At 37.0% G+C, this 15,413-nt stretch overlaps 4 protein-coding genes across 6 annotated transcripts; 1 reads left to right on the top strand and 3 right to left on the bottom strand.

The window, feature by feature from the left end:
- Window positions 1-306: 306 nt before the first annotated feature.
- On the bottom strand, window positions 307-2,008 carry LOC129574480 (protein arginine N-methyltransferase 6). Its single transcript, XM_055456549.1, has 2 exons — window positions 1,789-2,008; window positions 307-1,565 (listed from the first exon to the last, which is right to left on the bottom strand). Exons 1-2 carry the CDS (start codon window positions 1,858-1,860, stop codon window positions 546-548), a joined length of 1,092 nt encoding a protein of 363 aa, XP_055312524.1. The 5' UTR covers window positions 1,861-2,008; the 3' UTR covers window positions 307-545.
- Window positions 2,009-2,156: 148 nt separating this feature from the next.
- LOC129574526 (PAN2-PAN3 deadenylation complex catalytic subunit PAN2) lies at window positions 2,157-9,697 on the bottom strand. Of its 2 annotated transcripts, XM_055456609.1 has the most exons (15): window positions 9,205-9,601; window positions 8,918-9,102; window positions 8,203-8,493; window positions 7,644-8,051; window positions 7,179-7,568; window positions 6,987-7,096; window positions 6,508-6,874; window positions 6,272-6,365; window positions 5,563-5,691; window positions 5,047-5,165; window positions 3,934-4,955; window positions 3,602-3,749; window positions 3,063-3,277; window positions 2,618-2,839; window positions 2,157-2,538 (listed from the first exon to the last, which is right to left on the bottom strand). In XM_055456609.1, the coding sequence occupies exons 1-15, from the start codon at window positions 9,266-9,268 to the stop codon at window positions 2,259-2,261; spliced, it is 4,044 nt and encodes a 1,347-aa protein (XP_055312584.1). In that variant the 5' UTR covers window positions 9,269-9,601; the 3' UTR covers window positions 2,157-2,258. The 2 variants fall into 2 exon arrangements, with proteins under 2 accessions (XP_055312584.1, XP_055312585.1); XM_055456610.1 differs by lacking the exon at window positions 5,563-5,691 and having other exon boundaries at window positions 9,205-9,697.
- A 414-nt stretch (window positions 9,698-10,111) lies between these two features.
- LOC129574528 (adenosine 3'-phospho 5'-phosphosulfate transporter 1) lies at window positions 10,112-12,910 on the bottom strand. Of its 2 annotated transcripts, none has more exons than XM_055456614.1 (6): window positions 12,787-12,910; window positions 12,617-12,728; window positions 12,304-12,545; window positions 11,035-11,882; window positions 10,841-10,966; window positions 10,112-10,697 (listed from the first exon to the last, which is right to left on the bottom strand). In XM_055456614.1, the coding sequence occupies exons 2-6, from the start codon at window positions 12,646-12,648 to the stop codon at window positions 10,506-10,508; spliced, it is 1,440 nt and encodes a 479-aa protein (XP_055312589.1). In that variant the 5' UTR covers window positions 12,649-12,728; window positions 12,787-12,910; the 3' UTR covers window positions 10,112-10,505. The 2 variants fall into 2 exon arrangements, with proteins under 2 accessions (XP_055312589.1, XP_055312588.1); XM_055456613.1 differs by having other exon boundaries at window positions 12,617-12,719; window positions 12,787-12,903.
- A 187-nt stretch (window positions 12,911-13,097) lies between these two features.
- LOC129574527 (dentin sialophosphoprotein-like) lies at window positions 13,098-14,886 on the top strand. The gene is made up of 2 exons (XM_055456612.1): window positions 13,098-13,298; window positions 13,369-14,886. Exons 1-2 carry the CDS (start codon window positions 13,098-13,100, stop codon window positions 14,620-14,622), a joined length of 1,455 nt encoding a protein of 484 aa, XP_055312587.1. The 3' UTR covers window positions 14,623-14,886.
- The last annotated feature ends 527 nt before the right edge of the window (window positions 14,887-15,413 follow it).

The following is a 15,413-nucleotide window of genomic DNA, read 5'->3' as shown; positions in this document are numbered from 1 at the left end:
ATCTCCACTTTTTGAATTTTGTCCAAATTTGTTCATTGTTCTTCATCGATTTCAAAGTCAATCACCACTTTCATGCAAATACATGTTTGCGTTTTTAAAAAAATCTCAATTCTTGCATGCAATTTCGTTCAACCTCTTCAATTTATTAGAAAATTGATTGAATCGCAATATCAAATATCTCGATTAGCTAAGACACTTTTTGGAAATGGTCACAGCTCATCATTTTTTTTTTCAAACTCAAAAGATGGCGTTGTGAAGGTAATATGAGTTTGCAACTTGTACAGGAAATTATGAACAACACAAGAATTTTTTCTCATTTTCATGTTTTTTTTTTAATTTTATTCGAAAATAATAATATCTTAACAATTTTCTTCTTTTCTTTCAAAAATTCAATAATTATTGAATTATAATTCATTCGCTTTCGCATATATGCGAACAATAATATTATTCTTTATTTTCAACAAATATTCTTCTTCTTTTTCGTATCAAAAATTACTCATACATTTTTTTTTTTTCAAGAAAATCATTCTCTTCTCAACTTTTTATCAAACCAATTCAGGAACGATATCTTGAGCTTCGCTCAATTTAAGATGTTCCTTAACCAAAATACACTTTGTGAGATCACAATCGCACGGAACGGAATGTTCAACATTGTTTGGATCTAAAATGGTCAGTTCTAATTTGTACTGGCGTTGATTTTCTTCATTCCGTTTCATGGCCAAGTTAAAAGCGATCGGTTGGTTTGGCTCAATGGTTTCTTGATATTGATCTGGCAATAGAATGACTGTTTGTTTCCAGTGTGTGGGTTCAGCGGTTGGTCCTGTTAAGAGTGTCACCGTTTCTTCTTCGTCATTGGTTGGGAATGCAACATCGAACCATAAGCAAATACCTTGATAATTGCCCGGATGTTGGGTCACAATTACTTCATTGAACACAAGTTCATTCAAATCTTCCATTGAAACTTCGTTCAAATCGAACCATGCCATAACAGTGCCTTCGTGTAACAAATCACCGGGCGGTACCACCATAATCTCTGGTTTCAATGATTTTTGTGCACGAAGCGCAGCTCCGAATGCTTGCATTTGAACATCGTCGTGCGAATGCCAATCATCAAACAACGTTGGAACGGCACATGGAGCCACGTAAATTGATGCGTTTTGTGGAAACATTGAACCGGTTGGTTTAAGGAATTTATCACGAGCTGCTAATACTGAGTCTAACATCCCTTCGTGCAACAAGTAAAATCCCATCCATTCTGATACGATTATGTCGACTTGGCGTTGGTCGTCACCGTCTAGTTTAAAATCTTCAACTCTTGATTGATGCACCTCTATTACGTTTCCAAAACCATTCTCCTTGACGATTTCACGTGCTATGCCAGCTATTTTAGATGCTTCAATTGAATATACCTTGGCAGCACCGGCTTGGGCACAGAAAATCGACAGAATTCCCGTTCCAGCACCGACGTCGAGCACTGTTTTGCCAGCGAAAAGTGACGCATTTGATAAAATCGCTTCACGGTATGCCTCTTGACGCGGTCGATCGGTTAACATTAACCTATGCACCTGATGAGAAGAGAGATATGAGTGAATTTGCGGGTATTTTTCATGGTTTTTGATTAAAATTTTTGATGCAATTTTGGTTTTTGAAGCAATAAAATCGATCGATTTTCGATGTTGAACCCATTCTTGGCTTGAAATTTGTTGAATTTTCTGCTTTGTTTGGGTTTTTCATCGCTATGACCGGCAAAAATATTACACTTCAATGAATCTACAACGCTTAACTCACCTCCAAATCCTCATAGCTACTGAAGTATTCTTCAATTTTCGGTTGCTTTTCACATGGCTCAGTATCTGTCATGATTTTTTTTTTATGATTAAAAACACTTTTTTCTGGTCAATTAAATTGAATCAAGAGAACAAAAAGTCGAATTAGGTCACAAAAACAGCTCCTGTGCACCGTGTAAACAAATAGATGTTGACATATCAAAACAACGTGCTTTCTGACTGAAGGCTGAAGGAAAAACTCAAAATCAATTCGATTTATTTTCATGAGGTGGCAGTTGCGTCGCTGTCATTTGAAATCATCAGCTGTCATGATTGACAGCGATTTGTTTATACATTGTCTACAATCACTTTTTCTCCTCGTTCAATTGATTTTTTTCGGATTATTTTCAAAAAAGTAGATTTTATTGAAACATAATATGCATACAATTTTATGTCATAGCCAAAATATACATATTCTAAAAGTTAAAAAATTTAGTCATCGTCCGGAACTTTCCAGCCGAGTTGTTTGCCTTTCTCATATAAATTCGTGATTTCACGCACAAGATTACCATCTTCGACAATTTTTAAGTAGTGCTTATAGAGTTGAAGGGCGGTGCGTGCATCTTCAACCGAATCATGCGTTTCGGATTGAATTTTCGTGCCCAAAAAGTACCATGCAAGCAATCGTAACGAGATCATTCGTTGATGAGGCAAATGGAATAATGTCACTGTATCGATCACTTGATCGGGATAGACCACCATATTTATTACACTGGAATAGAGGAAATGATTGGGTTTAGATTTAGATACATTTATTCTTTTCTCCAAGTAAAAAATGCGATGAAAATTACCGGAAATCATTTTTCAGTCCGTGTCCAACAAAAATAACGCCAATGTCGGCTAGATAGCGCAACTTTTGATAGGAACTCTTCAGAGTGGTTAAATGCTTATTACTAAAGTTGGCATCCAAATCTCCCGGTTTTATGCCCGAAAACTTTGTCAGATAGTCAACTACCTGTTCTTGCGTTGAAATGTAGTCGTCCATAAATGGAACACCTTCGTCTGTACCACTCCTGGTCAAGAAATATTCAATAAACAAAATCATTAAGTACTCAAACTACTTCTCTTGAGCAAATTCTTTTGAAATGTTCATAAATTGTTCATGTTCATGCAAAACTATACAAAACCGAATAAATAATGAAACTACCAATGAAATATTTGAAATGTGTTCTGGTTAAAAAAAAAACTAATCGAAGATGAGTTTAAAAATTGTCAAAAATGACATTAAATACAAACCCTCGAATGCAAGTGATACGAGCGACACTCATATGGCTCGGTTTAATGGTGGCTGTTTTTCCATCTGGACGGATTTCATTCTCTTCTGGGTTCAAAGTTACAAACTCAGCATCCATTGCAACTAGATCACCTTTTTTCGGCATTTCGTCACCAGTCAATGGTTTGAATGTGAGATCGTATTGCTTATTCTTGCAGATTTGCTGACTGATTATGTCCTGTGAATTTATTTCAAAACACAAATTGAATTAATAAAGAAATTGCCTGAACATACTGAGAAAAAGTTTGAGATCAAACATAAATACGACAATTTTTGATTTAAATCTAATTAATAATATCTTAATTTTTTTCTAATTTTTCGATTTTAATGATTTTTAATAAAAAAAAAAAATTTGTAAATTTTTTGAATTTAACAAATTAAAAAAATATCATTGTGAAACTAAAATGACTAAAATTGATTTAAAAAAATTGAAATAAAAAACGAAACAAAAAAGTGTCCGAACAGAAAAAAATTTGCCGAATGCTTCGTCGGATTTACTTACATGAATGAATGGATTGCTGGACATAGCTTCAACGGTAATATCCTTTCCATCGTGAGCTATAGCCTCTGTTGACGAATAAAAGAGAACACATGGAACTTTCCAATCGAGTGTAAACCAAACGGCCTCTTGTTCTGAAACTGGTGCAATACTGAAATTCGAACATAGGAAAATTGGAAATTCAATAAAATTAAAATTGGAATTTGATCTAGAAATTAAATTTTTTTTAAATTTAAATTTATAAAAAAACAATTCTGATCGAACTAGTTTATCCTCTTTTTTTTGGAAAAATCAATTGAAAAAAAAGTGAATTTTTTTTTTAAATTGAATCATACCTAAAATCATTAAAAATATACCACTGTCCATCTTGGCTGGGATCATACTCGGCGATTTTCGCCTTGTGGTATTGATTTCCCACTGAAATGAGCGCGATTAAATTTTTCTGGTTGCCATTTATGACTTGGCATACAACAGCTGTTAGTTTGTATGATTTTTTGATGATTTCCACCTCCTCTTCACTTTCTTTCAATTCTTCGTTCTTTTCTGCCTCTGGCGTATCTTCCTCTTTATTTTCATGTTCCGTTTCGAGTTCCTCGTTTTTCTCTTCTTTTTCCACATCTTTCTCTTCTGTCTCTTCATTTTTGTCTGCTTCTTCTTCTTCTTCTTCTTCTTCTTCTTCTTCTTCTTCTTCCTTTTCCTCTTTAGATTCTTCTGTTTTGCTCTCATTGGTATTCGTTTCATCGGCGGTGATAGTGAGGTCAGAGATATTCAAATCGTCTGATGTTTTATCCGGGGATTTATTGCTGACAATCGATTCATCTCCGTTATCAATGGCTGATTGAATTTTGAGTTCATTCAATTCGTCAATTGCCATGGTGAAGTGATGTGGAAACCAAATATTCGATCGTGGATTTCCATTCGAATTCGATGTGTTAACACTATTGTTCACCAAATTAGCTGCTGGAGATTTTCGGTCTGAATGTGCAAAATGGCAATCAACTCTTGAGCAGTTGGTGCCATACCGACACGGTTTAATCGGAGTACTGCTCGATGGTGTGGATGGTGTTTCATTTGCCGTAGGGCCATTCGGAGAATTTCGATTCAATTGTCGTTTCAAGAAATTCATTTCTTTTTCATTTTTCAGGCCGCAATTTATCGACAGTATCTGCGGGAGTTCAGTGACTCGGGCATATTGATTCGTTGGTGTAAACTTCTTACATGTTTCACAGAATGCCGGAGTGGTTTTCTCAACACTCAGCGAATTTCGAAGCACTTGGCTGAAACTCATATTCTCTCCCTCGCGATTATTTTGACCAAGCAACAGGTTGCACACCAGTAGAATGTTGGTTTTTATTTTCTGAAACGGGGAAATTGGGCGGTGAATAGAGAGTTGGGATTTAGAATAAATTCGATCACTGATAAAGTCCAAGTTGGCCTCTCCAACTTACCTCTTCGTTGCACTTCAAGCATCGATGAATACACTTTTGCTTCGTACCAAAAAGTCGACTAATGTCAGTCTCCTCGTCGCGGCCATCTTCAGTGATTCCTTCGGGCTTTTCTTTATTTTCTGCTTTCATAAAACAAAATTCTCCATTAACATGTTAAGTTAAACTCAATGAATGTTACTTTTCTGCACAAAATGTGTGTAAAAGTATTTTGTGGACAAAATGAAGCGGTTTAAAAAGTGGTAGAAGGGTGCCAAAAAAGCGGTGGTTCAAAGAAAAAAGTTCGATGAAAAAGCAAATTGGACGAAATCATAATGCAAGCGTTGGATTAATATATATTAAGCAAAATGATAAATTAAAGAAAAAACAAGCAAAAAAGAATCAATTTTGTGGGGAAAGTTTGACCAAAAGTGAAGCAAGGGGAGAAACAAGGTGAGAAAGTTAGTCAATAAAAAAAAAGTTGTATGTGTGTCTGTGTGCCCGTTTTTCGGCCATCAAAACGAAATAATGATTACCCACCACCCGGATTATTTACATCGATATACTGAAACATTTCCACATTTTTCGCCGTTTTCGTTTTGGCATTATTTCGCATAACGAATTCGGTCAAATGCAATGCCGGAAATTCGGATTCCACGTAAAAGAATTCTGTGTCGCCACGCAAAAGAAGAAAGAGAAAAAATATTTTATGGAAAATATGTGGTTTGATGTTATCGTCAATTACAATTTGGTTGAAAATGTGTTTGTGTGTATGTGTGTCATGATGAATTTTGAGAACAATGAGCCATCGAACCCGAAATGTGTTAAAGAAAAATGTCGGTTCTCGATGACCAGAGCTTGAAAATTGGCTGTAGTGATTGAGTGTGAATTAGCGCGTTTCTGTTATTGATTTGGAAATGTGCTCAACATTACTAGTTCCAAGGAGCATTGATCAATGTGACGTGGCCATTTGGCCAATTGCTTCGAACATGCTTTCGAAAAATAGCCCATGATTACAATGTATCTTGAAAGTCTTATTTGATTGTTTCTTTTTGTTTTTTTGTTTTTGTTTTTTTGAAATTTTTTCCATTCAACTCCAAATCAATAGCAAAAACTCATCTCAACACCTAACCGCTTCGTGCCAAACACCAAACTCAGCCAATGAAAAATTTTGATTGAAAAATGCCAATGAATTGTTTTTAGTTCCAAAGAAATTAGACCCAATGAATGAAAACAAATCGTCGTGTACCTTGTGAATTGTTCGCATCAGCTGGTGGCTGCTTATTTTTTCGAGCCTCCAAAATTTCATAATGCATTTGATGCAGGATGAATCGATTCCAATTCTAAAATGGGACAAATTGATTTGCTTTTCATCAGAAAAAAAATTACGCATTTTTAAAAAGCGAAAAAATAAATTTTAAAATTTTGAAAACCGTTTTTTCAAACGGCCTTTAGCCATCAACTTCTGAAGACCATCAGCCTCACCTGAATCAATTCAATGAAATCCACGTTTGCGTTCATGTTGCGATCGCTGAGAATCAATCCCAAAGCGGATGCCTCCGGAACGGTACGGAATGATCGTAAGAAGTTGCTGGATTGGCAAGGGGCATCAGAAGTGTCCAGCATATGGAATAAAAAGCCCAATTCACACGACAGGCAAAACTCCTTCATGCACGAATGTGTGAGCAGTGTCTCACGCAAAGGAGCGATGAAATAGAGAATTTGCAGCATTGCATTACAGTATGAATTTGGCAATGTGGCTTCAAGGCCAGCGAATATCGTCTGATTGTATTGATCAAAATCGAATTCTTGTGTGCCCAACTTTGTGTATTTCACTTCATTTCGGCGATATCTGCAAAATGAGGCAAATTATTAGTAAAAATTTATTGCTAACTTTTATCCCATATTTTGCTCATTTAACTTTCAATCATTTAGAAGAAAATTGAAATCAATGAAAGTGTCACCTTTTTGGAATGATTTTCAGCGTATTCTCCGTTCCATTTTTGCTAAATGGATTCGATTGTGACAAAGAACTTGAACCATTGGAATTGTTTTTCTCATAAAAATACGGCACCTGCAAATTGAATAAAAAAATTACGGATATTCCTACCAAAAAGAAAAAATCGTTAAAATATTTCATTCAAAATGAACTCTACCTGATTTCTCTTGGTTTTCTTTGGATTTGGAGCGTATCCAATGGGTCCTTGCATTTTAATTGTGTTCAAAATTTCCGTATCGATTGGTTTTGGTGTTCGATAGCGATATGTCAGAAGTGCTGGCGGAAATTCACTGAGCCATTTCGTGCCGGTGGCTAAATGTGGCAGTGGAATCGAAGACAATGGAAATGTGGTATCGGTGATTGGAACCGGCGGCAGTGTTTGAATCGGATCCGCAAATTCTGTTTCGCGTGAATACGAATTGAATTGTGGGCTTGGTGTTGCGATTGATGAAATCAAACTGATATGGCCCGATTGATCACCAAAAGCCATCGCTTGATCCGATGAAGAAATGTCGAATGATAGACATTGCGAACCGTTCGTGTTAACCTGGATCGAATAAAAGATATTGTGAATAAGATATAGGTTAAAAATATATTATTTTCCTAGAACACATTTACTCACTTGATACATGCACACTCGAGGCTCTGTTAGTTCAACCGTGTCGACGAGTTGAATTTGTCCCATTGCCGAGATAACAGCCAATCGATTGTATTCCTGTGGCAAAAATCGGAGTAAATATGGTTCAATCAGTACTTGAATCGGTGCGATTGGACTGCGAAGCATCCGAAGGTCATGCACAGTCAGAATTCGATCGCACTGCAACGTTCCCTGTCGTTCAACAAAACCGCATGAAATCAGATAGTTGCCCTGCACATCAAAATCACATAAACTGCCCACATGGGTGGTGACGGTGTGTTCTATACTCAATGAGTTTGGATCTCTCAGTGCAACTGTTCCAAAAGCATCACCAACGCATAAGAAGCGAGGATGGAGTCGAAACACTGCTGATCCATTGCTTCCACAGTAGATCTGGATTAAATTGAAATTATCGTTAGTTCATTTATCTTCATAACAAAAAACACTTCTTACTGCAGTTTAAAATGATGAAAAATGTGCATAGAAAACATTCATGCCATGTTTGATTCATGAAGTACATGATCAACATTCTAAACAAACTCACCAATTTCGTTTCAGTCGCAGTGGCCAAATCAAAGTCGATGATAACCTCCTGATGACCGCCCATGATCAATCGATTCGGCGCCATTTGAACCATGCACACCAAATCCACCATATTCATGGATCGATGCGTGAATTTCGGAATGCCTCTTCGTATTTGATGCCTCAGAGTGGTCGTAGTTAATGCCAGAATGCCACTGTCGATCGTAATGATCTCTCGGACCATCTCACTGGCGTGCACTTGAAACGAGGTGTACTTTTGGAGAGCTCCGCTGTAGTAAGACGTTACATGACCCTAGGGGAGTGGAATAAATGAGACATTGAGCATGGATTTGTCGAGATTTGATCAGAAGTTTTAATTCATAACTACTAATTCGATCAAAAATGTGAAAAATGAGCATTTTTGGTAAAAATTTGCAAATTTGCCGTTTTAGCCCAAATTGTGACAGAAAATTTTAAATTTTTTCTTCTTTTCAAACTGAATTCAGGGAGAAAATACAATAAAATCCGCCTCTGAGTTGAAATTTTCCATTTAAAAATGATCAAACCAAGAAAAACTCCATACAGCGTCAATGAATGACAAACAAAATGTTGTTTTTGAGGTCATCAATTGATATTTACCTCATAAAAACTCAACACACCACACCTGTAAAAACCCATTTGAGCAAAGAGATACTTTCGAATAGCATCGATCATTCTTCAATCATCTGTCAACTCACCCCTTCATTGCCCATCCACAGTAGTTCTTCATGCGTATCAAATCGAACAGTGGAAACGCCAAAAGTCTCACCACCATCGGCAAGAATTGTGCCCATTTCCAGATACTCGGGAACAGTTTGGCCGATGTTAAACGTCGTAAAATTGGACGCTGGATACGATTCATTCCCATTTTGCGCATCATACACTACAATCAAAACATTCTCATTACAAACCATTCATGTCTGATAACAAAACAACATTTAATTCAATCATGGTAAATTCATGAAAAAAAAAGAAGATAAAATACTTGTTAATGTGATGATATCGTCAGCACGACCGCCTGTTTCATTGCCACAATACACATAGTCCATTGTTTTTGGCTCTCTGTTGTAACCCAATTGCTTTGTTTGCACTAACCCACACCAAATCTATTCAATTTTTTCTCACTTGTCTATATTGTTGTGGTAAAGTTTTTCCGCACATTTTTTCCACACGCAAATCACTCAATGCGTTTCTTGAACACCATATTTTTACAAAAAAAAAAACCCTAACAAATCTATTGAAAATATTTAACAAAATGTAAAAAAAAAATTAAATGATTGTTGATGATGAGTTTGTTTCGCTTTTTCTCCCAGCTGTCGCACAATTTTTATGCTTACAATTTTGACACATCGCTGTTTTGGGGCTTTTGTATGTGGTTGTGATGTGTACGTCTGATGGTTGGCAGCACTTACAACTGAGTTTGACACATTTGACAGCTGGAATGAACGGCACTCTTTTCGATACTGTCACATGGGAACGATTGGGAATTTCGAGATGAGTGAGTGTTTTGATGCGATTGGAAACAATTTAATCTCGATCGAGATCGTCGAGATGTGCAACAATTCCAATATGAGAAATGTTCACAAACATCTAACTACGTTGGATAAGGGATTATTTTGATGGGTTTTTTGGAAGAATTGTGATTTTTGATTTTTTTTTTTGGCCAAAGAATCAACCGTCAATAGAAAAATTGTTTGAACTTGACCTTGAAAATACCAAACGAATTTGAAAAATACCGAAGAATGCCTAAAAGGCGTTCCAACATTACCATCAAAAGAACAAACGCTGAGCCTCAAAAGGCATTTCGTCAATCATAAACTAGGAATATTGTGCAAATCTGAAGTAAAACTTGATTTTTTTTCCCCACAAAATGGTACAAAAAGTCTTGAATGTTCGCTTGTAAATCGCCACAAAACACTTGAATAAATAGCTTTATTGAGTAAATTTTCTTTGTGTAGCTCATTTCTTGCTTGCATCGACAGGCGGGAGATATTTATTTGTTGCGTGAATATTTATCATGATTTGCTCAAAAGCTAAACTATGTCTAAATTGTTCAACTAAAATAAAAAAAACTTGTTCGTCCAAAATATAAATTGTGGCTTAATCATACAACTTTATAGACACTTATATTCAAAAATCCATCTACAGCTGGCTTAAAGTACATATATGCAATTGAACTCGCGCTGGCGCATTAACGCTTGTATAACACTGAAAGCAAGAGTGGTCGAAATTCGCTTTGGTTCACATCGAATATGTTCAAACTGGTTGGTAACGATATCACTGGCTTTAAACGTTTGCTCTGCGCTCGCTTAAACTGAGCAATGATTCATTGGCTTCGGTTTTGCGACGCAACATTCCCAAGCGTTGTTTACAATAAATTTGCAAAAATAACGCCGAAAATATAATCATTACGCCAAAGATGCCGACAGCCGAAATATAATGTCCATACATGATGCATGATAATAAGATTGCAACGGCCTAAAATGAGAAGGAGAAGAAAGAGATGATAAGTGGATGATTGGTGGAAAAGTTGTTTTTTTTTTTTGCAGAGATATAGATGAAATAGACAACAAATTTTCAACAAAAATATAAGAAAACTCCCATAAATAATTGACATTCACCTGCCGAAGAGTCATTATAATGGAAAAAACCGTCGCTCCAAAATGTGAGATCGTGTAGAATATGAACAACTGTCCAGTGGCCGAGCAAATTGATAGCGCTATACAGTCTACTACGAACTTTGAGTGCTAAAAAAGAAAGAAAAATTCGAAATCAAGTTTAAATTGAGCTACATAAATTCTGCAACAAAACTAACCGTCGTCGCAAACATGAATGACTCCATGAAACCACCTTGAATGGCTAGCGAAAAAGCGGTAAATAGTGTGCTAAATAAATTCACGCCGCACATCATCTGAATGGGTGACATGCTGTATGTTTTAAACAATTCATCTTGCCAATTCGAGGTGAAGCTGTCAAACACAAGGTACATCGTAAGCAAAAGAATTCCGGCCATTGAAGTGATCGACGAAACTGTATGATGATCGGATTTGCTGCCAAGCAAAAATGCCAACATTCCGATGGAAATGAGTGCGGCAGTTAAATATTCATAAAATTCGAATTTCTTACGCGATACAATTTTGCCCATCAACATCACAGGAATGATTTTAAACGATTTGGCCAGTACTTGAGTGGGGAAATTGACATATTTCAATGCCTCGTATTGAAACCAAGCAGACATCACATTTGAAAAACTGGCAAAAGAATACTTGAATAACGGTGCTGACCCAGTGATTTGGGCGATCGCAGCTATTGGCGATGATGATGATGGTGATGTGTTTTGGAATTGATTCTTCGCACATAAGTAAACTAATGCCATTAAAAATGCCAGAGATCGATTAGCAAAGACCAAAAATTGCGAATCATGAAAATGCTCCTCGAATTTATGACCTTCGGGCGTTAACGTTTCATATGGCTGTGTGATAATTTTCTCTTGTAATAAACCCCACACCAAGTATGATGTCATCAGACCGAAGAAACAGTACACAATTCGCCAGGTACCACCTTTTATTGCATTTGCATTCGCTCCGTGCATCGGCAATTCCGACAGTCTTATACTCGAAAAACACGAACGCACCAACAATGGGATACAACTGACTTTGTTCGCTAGAGGTGGGAAAAATAGAGAGAAAAAGGTTTGGAATTAGTCGATTCTTGGTGGTATCATACCACTGGTATGAATAACAAATTTAGGTCATTTTTGTGGAAAAGTAGAATTTTTGTTGATTTTTAATCAATTTAGAACAAATTTGAGGCGAATTTAACTAAAACGAGTCCAAATAGAACCATTTATACCTTTAAAAAAATGCCATTTTAATCAAAATTGTAAGTTTTCTCCACGGAAAATTCCATTCAAATCATATTTCCATGGTTTATCCACCAGATTTCTAAATTCTCCGTACAAAATCGTGCCTAATGCAATGAATCTAAACTATCCGTAGTAGATCTGAGATTCTCATTCGACACCTTCTGCCAAACTTCATACCTTTTCTCTCACAATGCATGGGTTTCATCCCAAAATGCTTACCGCATCGTTCCAAATACTTGGTTCTCTTGGTGTACTGATAAATTAGAATGCCCGGAATAAAGATGCAGCTGTATCCAAAGCAGTTAACAATAAACTTAAGTGCCCATCGGTATTCTAGTGGATGTAATTCAATCAATTGTGTAAGGCTGAGCTCTGTTTGTGTTGCATTGTCGGTGGTCAAGTTCAAGCGTAGTATGTTTGAGAGTATGTAAATCGAAACGAGAGTGGCCAAAATGATGAAACTGCGAAATGACAAATCAATTTCAATAAAAAAGAGTTCACAAAAGGGGAAAAAACACACAAAATTGCTTACATGATAATAAAATCTGGTATTGGATTGGCCATCGTGTGTGTGTGTGTGTGCTGATGATGGTTTTGGTAGTCGTAAGTTACGACTGTTTATTTATGCCAAATAGCTAAAAATCCTAAGAAAAATTCCATTAATTTTCGGGTTTTCCACGGAAATTTTACCAAACCACTCACATTCAAACCAGAGTCGTCGTGAATTTCATTTTTATTTCAAGTTTCTGTGCAAAATTGTGCTCAATAAAAATGATTTGTTGTCATTTATTTTCGTTGTTGCACTGCTGACTTTGACAGATGTCAAGCAGAGCAGTTGGACTGGAAATCTCGAACGATAGTTTGACAGTTGACAGTGGCGCCAATGTGAGAATGAAACATGCGCTTGTTGTCAGACTCAAACATCAAACCATCAAACAATTGCTGCCTCTTGTTGTAATTTTAAGTGTTGGAAAAAGTTAGAGTTAACATTCGACAAACAAAAGTTGGAAAAAATGGTGAGCGATTGCAATTGGCGTCTGGAGGCCATTTCAAAGGCGGCCAAAAACATCAAGAAAACATCGTTTGTGTTAAAAACGGGCGAAAATACGGTGGGAAAAAAGAAAGGCATTCACATCCGTATTCCGTCAGTGTTGTGTAGTCGTGAACACTGTACCATTTTCCTTGATGGCGACAAAGTCACGCTCAAAGACACGGTAAGTGGTGCGAAGCACATTTTTTTCGATTTCTTTTTTTAATTATTTGGATGCAATTTGTTGTTTGCAGTCACGAAATGGAACGTACATAACCTATCCGAAAGAAACGAAACATTACACGGATACGACAGCTGAAAAACCACTTGAACAGAATGACATGATCAGTTTTGGATTCAATACCGCCTCCGTGTACGATGTCAACGATCGAAATGCGTTCATTTATCGGCTGGTGAAGGAGCAAATCGAAACCATTGACATCGACGACAGCGATGATGACGACGCTCCGGCACCAACCAAGGGAAAAATCATCGAAATTACCAACAAAGTCATTGACATTGATTCCGACTCGGATTCCAATTACTCTGGCGACGAATGTTTCCAGAACATTGAGGAAATGGAAGAAGAAGAAAGTAGCAGCTCAAGTTGCATGATTGAAGATGACGTCAGCTATTCTGATGACTACAGCGAATCGTCCGATTCGCTGGAAAGTGGGGAGGAGAGTTTTGTCGTTACCAAATCCATCATCAAGTGCGCCACACCAACTGAAACAATTGCATTGGACGAAGACGATGATGAAGTACCTGAAGTGATTGAAGAAAAACCAACACAATCGGAAGAAAGCAAAGTGGCCAATGGCACCGTTGATGAGCCGTCGACATCAGAAACGGGTGGAAAAGAGGCAAAGTCGAAGGAAGAAGACGTTACAACCACAGAAACTGAAGCAAAATCGGAAGAAAAAGACGCCAAATCTGCGGAAAATGAAGCAGAACCGAAGAAAGAAGACGTCAAGTCCACAGAAAATGTCACAGAATCGGCTCATAAGGATAAACCATCAGCAGAAAATGATGCAAAATCTGAAACCGACCAAAAATCCGAAAATGAAACTGAAACAAAAGACGATAAAACGTCCGACACCACGCAAAAATCTTCGATCGAAAGCGAAAACAATGTGGGAGCCAGCACAAGTAAAGTCGCAGAAAAAGCAGCTCGTTTGGAAAGATTGCGTCGCAATTTGGCTGAAAAGGCGCCGAAACAGGTGTCTTACACAAAGGCACAACCGCTACGAAAGCGTCGCCAAACGATCAGCGAGGATGAATACAATCAGCGAAAACTGGCCAAGAAGCTGGACAGTGAAACGGCCAAGCGAATTCGACACGAAAGACTGGCCAAAATTGGGGAAAAGGAAAAGGCAAAACGTGATGAAGCCGCCGAAATTGCAGCCAACACAATCCGCGTAACAACGGCTCCAAAGGTGAAAAATATCATTTCCCGCGGCGAACAACTCCTCACCGATATGTTGGCACTCAATCCGACTAATACATAAGTCGCTTTTTTGTTGAATCAAATATTTCTAGCTCTTACGGAATTTTTAAGCTAATATGGTTAAGCTTAAGCTCTAAAGATAAATCAAATTTCAAACACTCACCAACAACAACAGTAGATTGTTTACTTACTGTTTTCGTAATTTTCGTAGCTTGTAATGTCGATTAAATATTTAGTAGACTGGTTAGGACAACATTTCCATTCTTTAAATCTAGCAATCAAACATTTATGAAATAAAATGAGCAAATTTGGAAATATGAAATAAGTTTTGCGGAGTTTTTTTTTTTTGAGTTTTTGGTCATTTTCTAAGCATTTTTTGCCTTTTTTTCATTTTCAGATTCCATCAATCTCGTGTCTGGGCATTTTTCTACAATTTACTTCTATTTTCATTCAGATTTCCTCCTTTTTGATGGTTTGTTGAGAACGACTCTTTTTTACAGCGAATTTCGAAGGTAACTCATTGGTGTGTGATTGAAAATGCCGTTGGGAATCGGCATTGTCGGCTGTTTATGGGGAGAAAAGTGTTTGTTGAATATTTTTTTTTCACAAGAAAAATGAACAATTTCCGCAAAGAATACCGTTGCTGGTTCATCGTGTGCTTCTTCAAAGAATTGCATTGAAACCACATTACTATTGGTCTTACTAAATTCAGCTGGGTCCAATGGGCACTATCCATACCGAAGCATAAATCTGAACTAAATTCAGCAAATTCAACCAAAAGTCATTGTACTGCATGATCAAACAGTCCAAAAAAAAGCAATTGCACAATATGAAGCAATCGTCATGCAAACT

Source organism: Sitodiplosis mosellana, unplaced genomic scaffold (assembly GCF_009176505.1).
Source record: "Sitodiplosis mosellana isolate CC-2019 unplaced genomic scaffold, AAFC_SMos_1.0 Smas_scaffold_6164, whole genome shotgun sequence".
NCBI lineage: Eukaryota > Metazoa > Arthropoda > Insecta > Diptera > Cecidomyiidae > Sitodiplosis > Sitodiplosis mosellana.
This window is presented reverse-complemented; position numbering and strand designations above follow the sequence as displayed.

Bases quoted from the DNA above. Each gene is read 5' to 3' on its own strand.
- LOC129574480 (XM_055456549.1), bottom strand. From the start codon at position 1,860: ATGACAGATACTGAGCCATGTGAAAAGCAACCGAAAATTGAAGAATAC. The intron at 1,566-1,788 runs GTGAGTTAAGCG...TCTTCTCATCAG, and splicing joins GTAGCTATGAGGATTTGGAG to GTGCATAGGTTAATGTTAAC.
- LOC129574526 (XM_055456609.1), bottom strand. From the start codon at position 9,268: ATGGACTATGTGTATTGTGGCAATGAAACAGGCGGTCGTGCTGACGAT. The intron at 9,103-9,204 runs GTATTTTATCTT...TTTTGATTGTAG, and splicing joins CGATATCATCACATTAACAA to TGTATGATGCGCAAAATGGG. The intron at 6,366-6,507 runs GTGAGGCTGATG...GTCCCATTTTAG, and splicing joins ATTTCATTGAATTGATTCAG to AATTGGAATCGATTCATCCT.
- LOC129574528 (XM_055456614.1), bottom strand. From the start codon at position 12,648: ATGGCCAATCCAATACCAGATTTTATTATCAT. The intron at 12,546-12,616 runs GTAAGCAATTTT...GTCATTTCGCAG, and splicing joins ATACCAGATTTTATTATCAT to TTTCATCATTTTGGCCACTC. The intron at 10,967-11,034 runs GTTAGTTTTGTT...TTTCTTTTTTAG, and splicing joins CATTCATGTTTGCGACGACG to CACTCAAAGTTCGTAGTAGA.
- LOC129574527 (XM_055456612.1), top strand. From the start codon at position 13,098: ATGGTGAGCGATTGCAATTGGCGTCTGGAGGCCATTTCAAAGGCGGCC. The intron at 13,299-13,368 runs GTAAGTGGTGCG...TGTTGTTTGCAG, and splicing joins AAGTCACGCTCAAAGACACG to TCACGAAATGGAACGTACAT.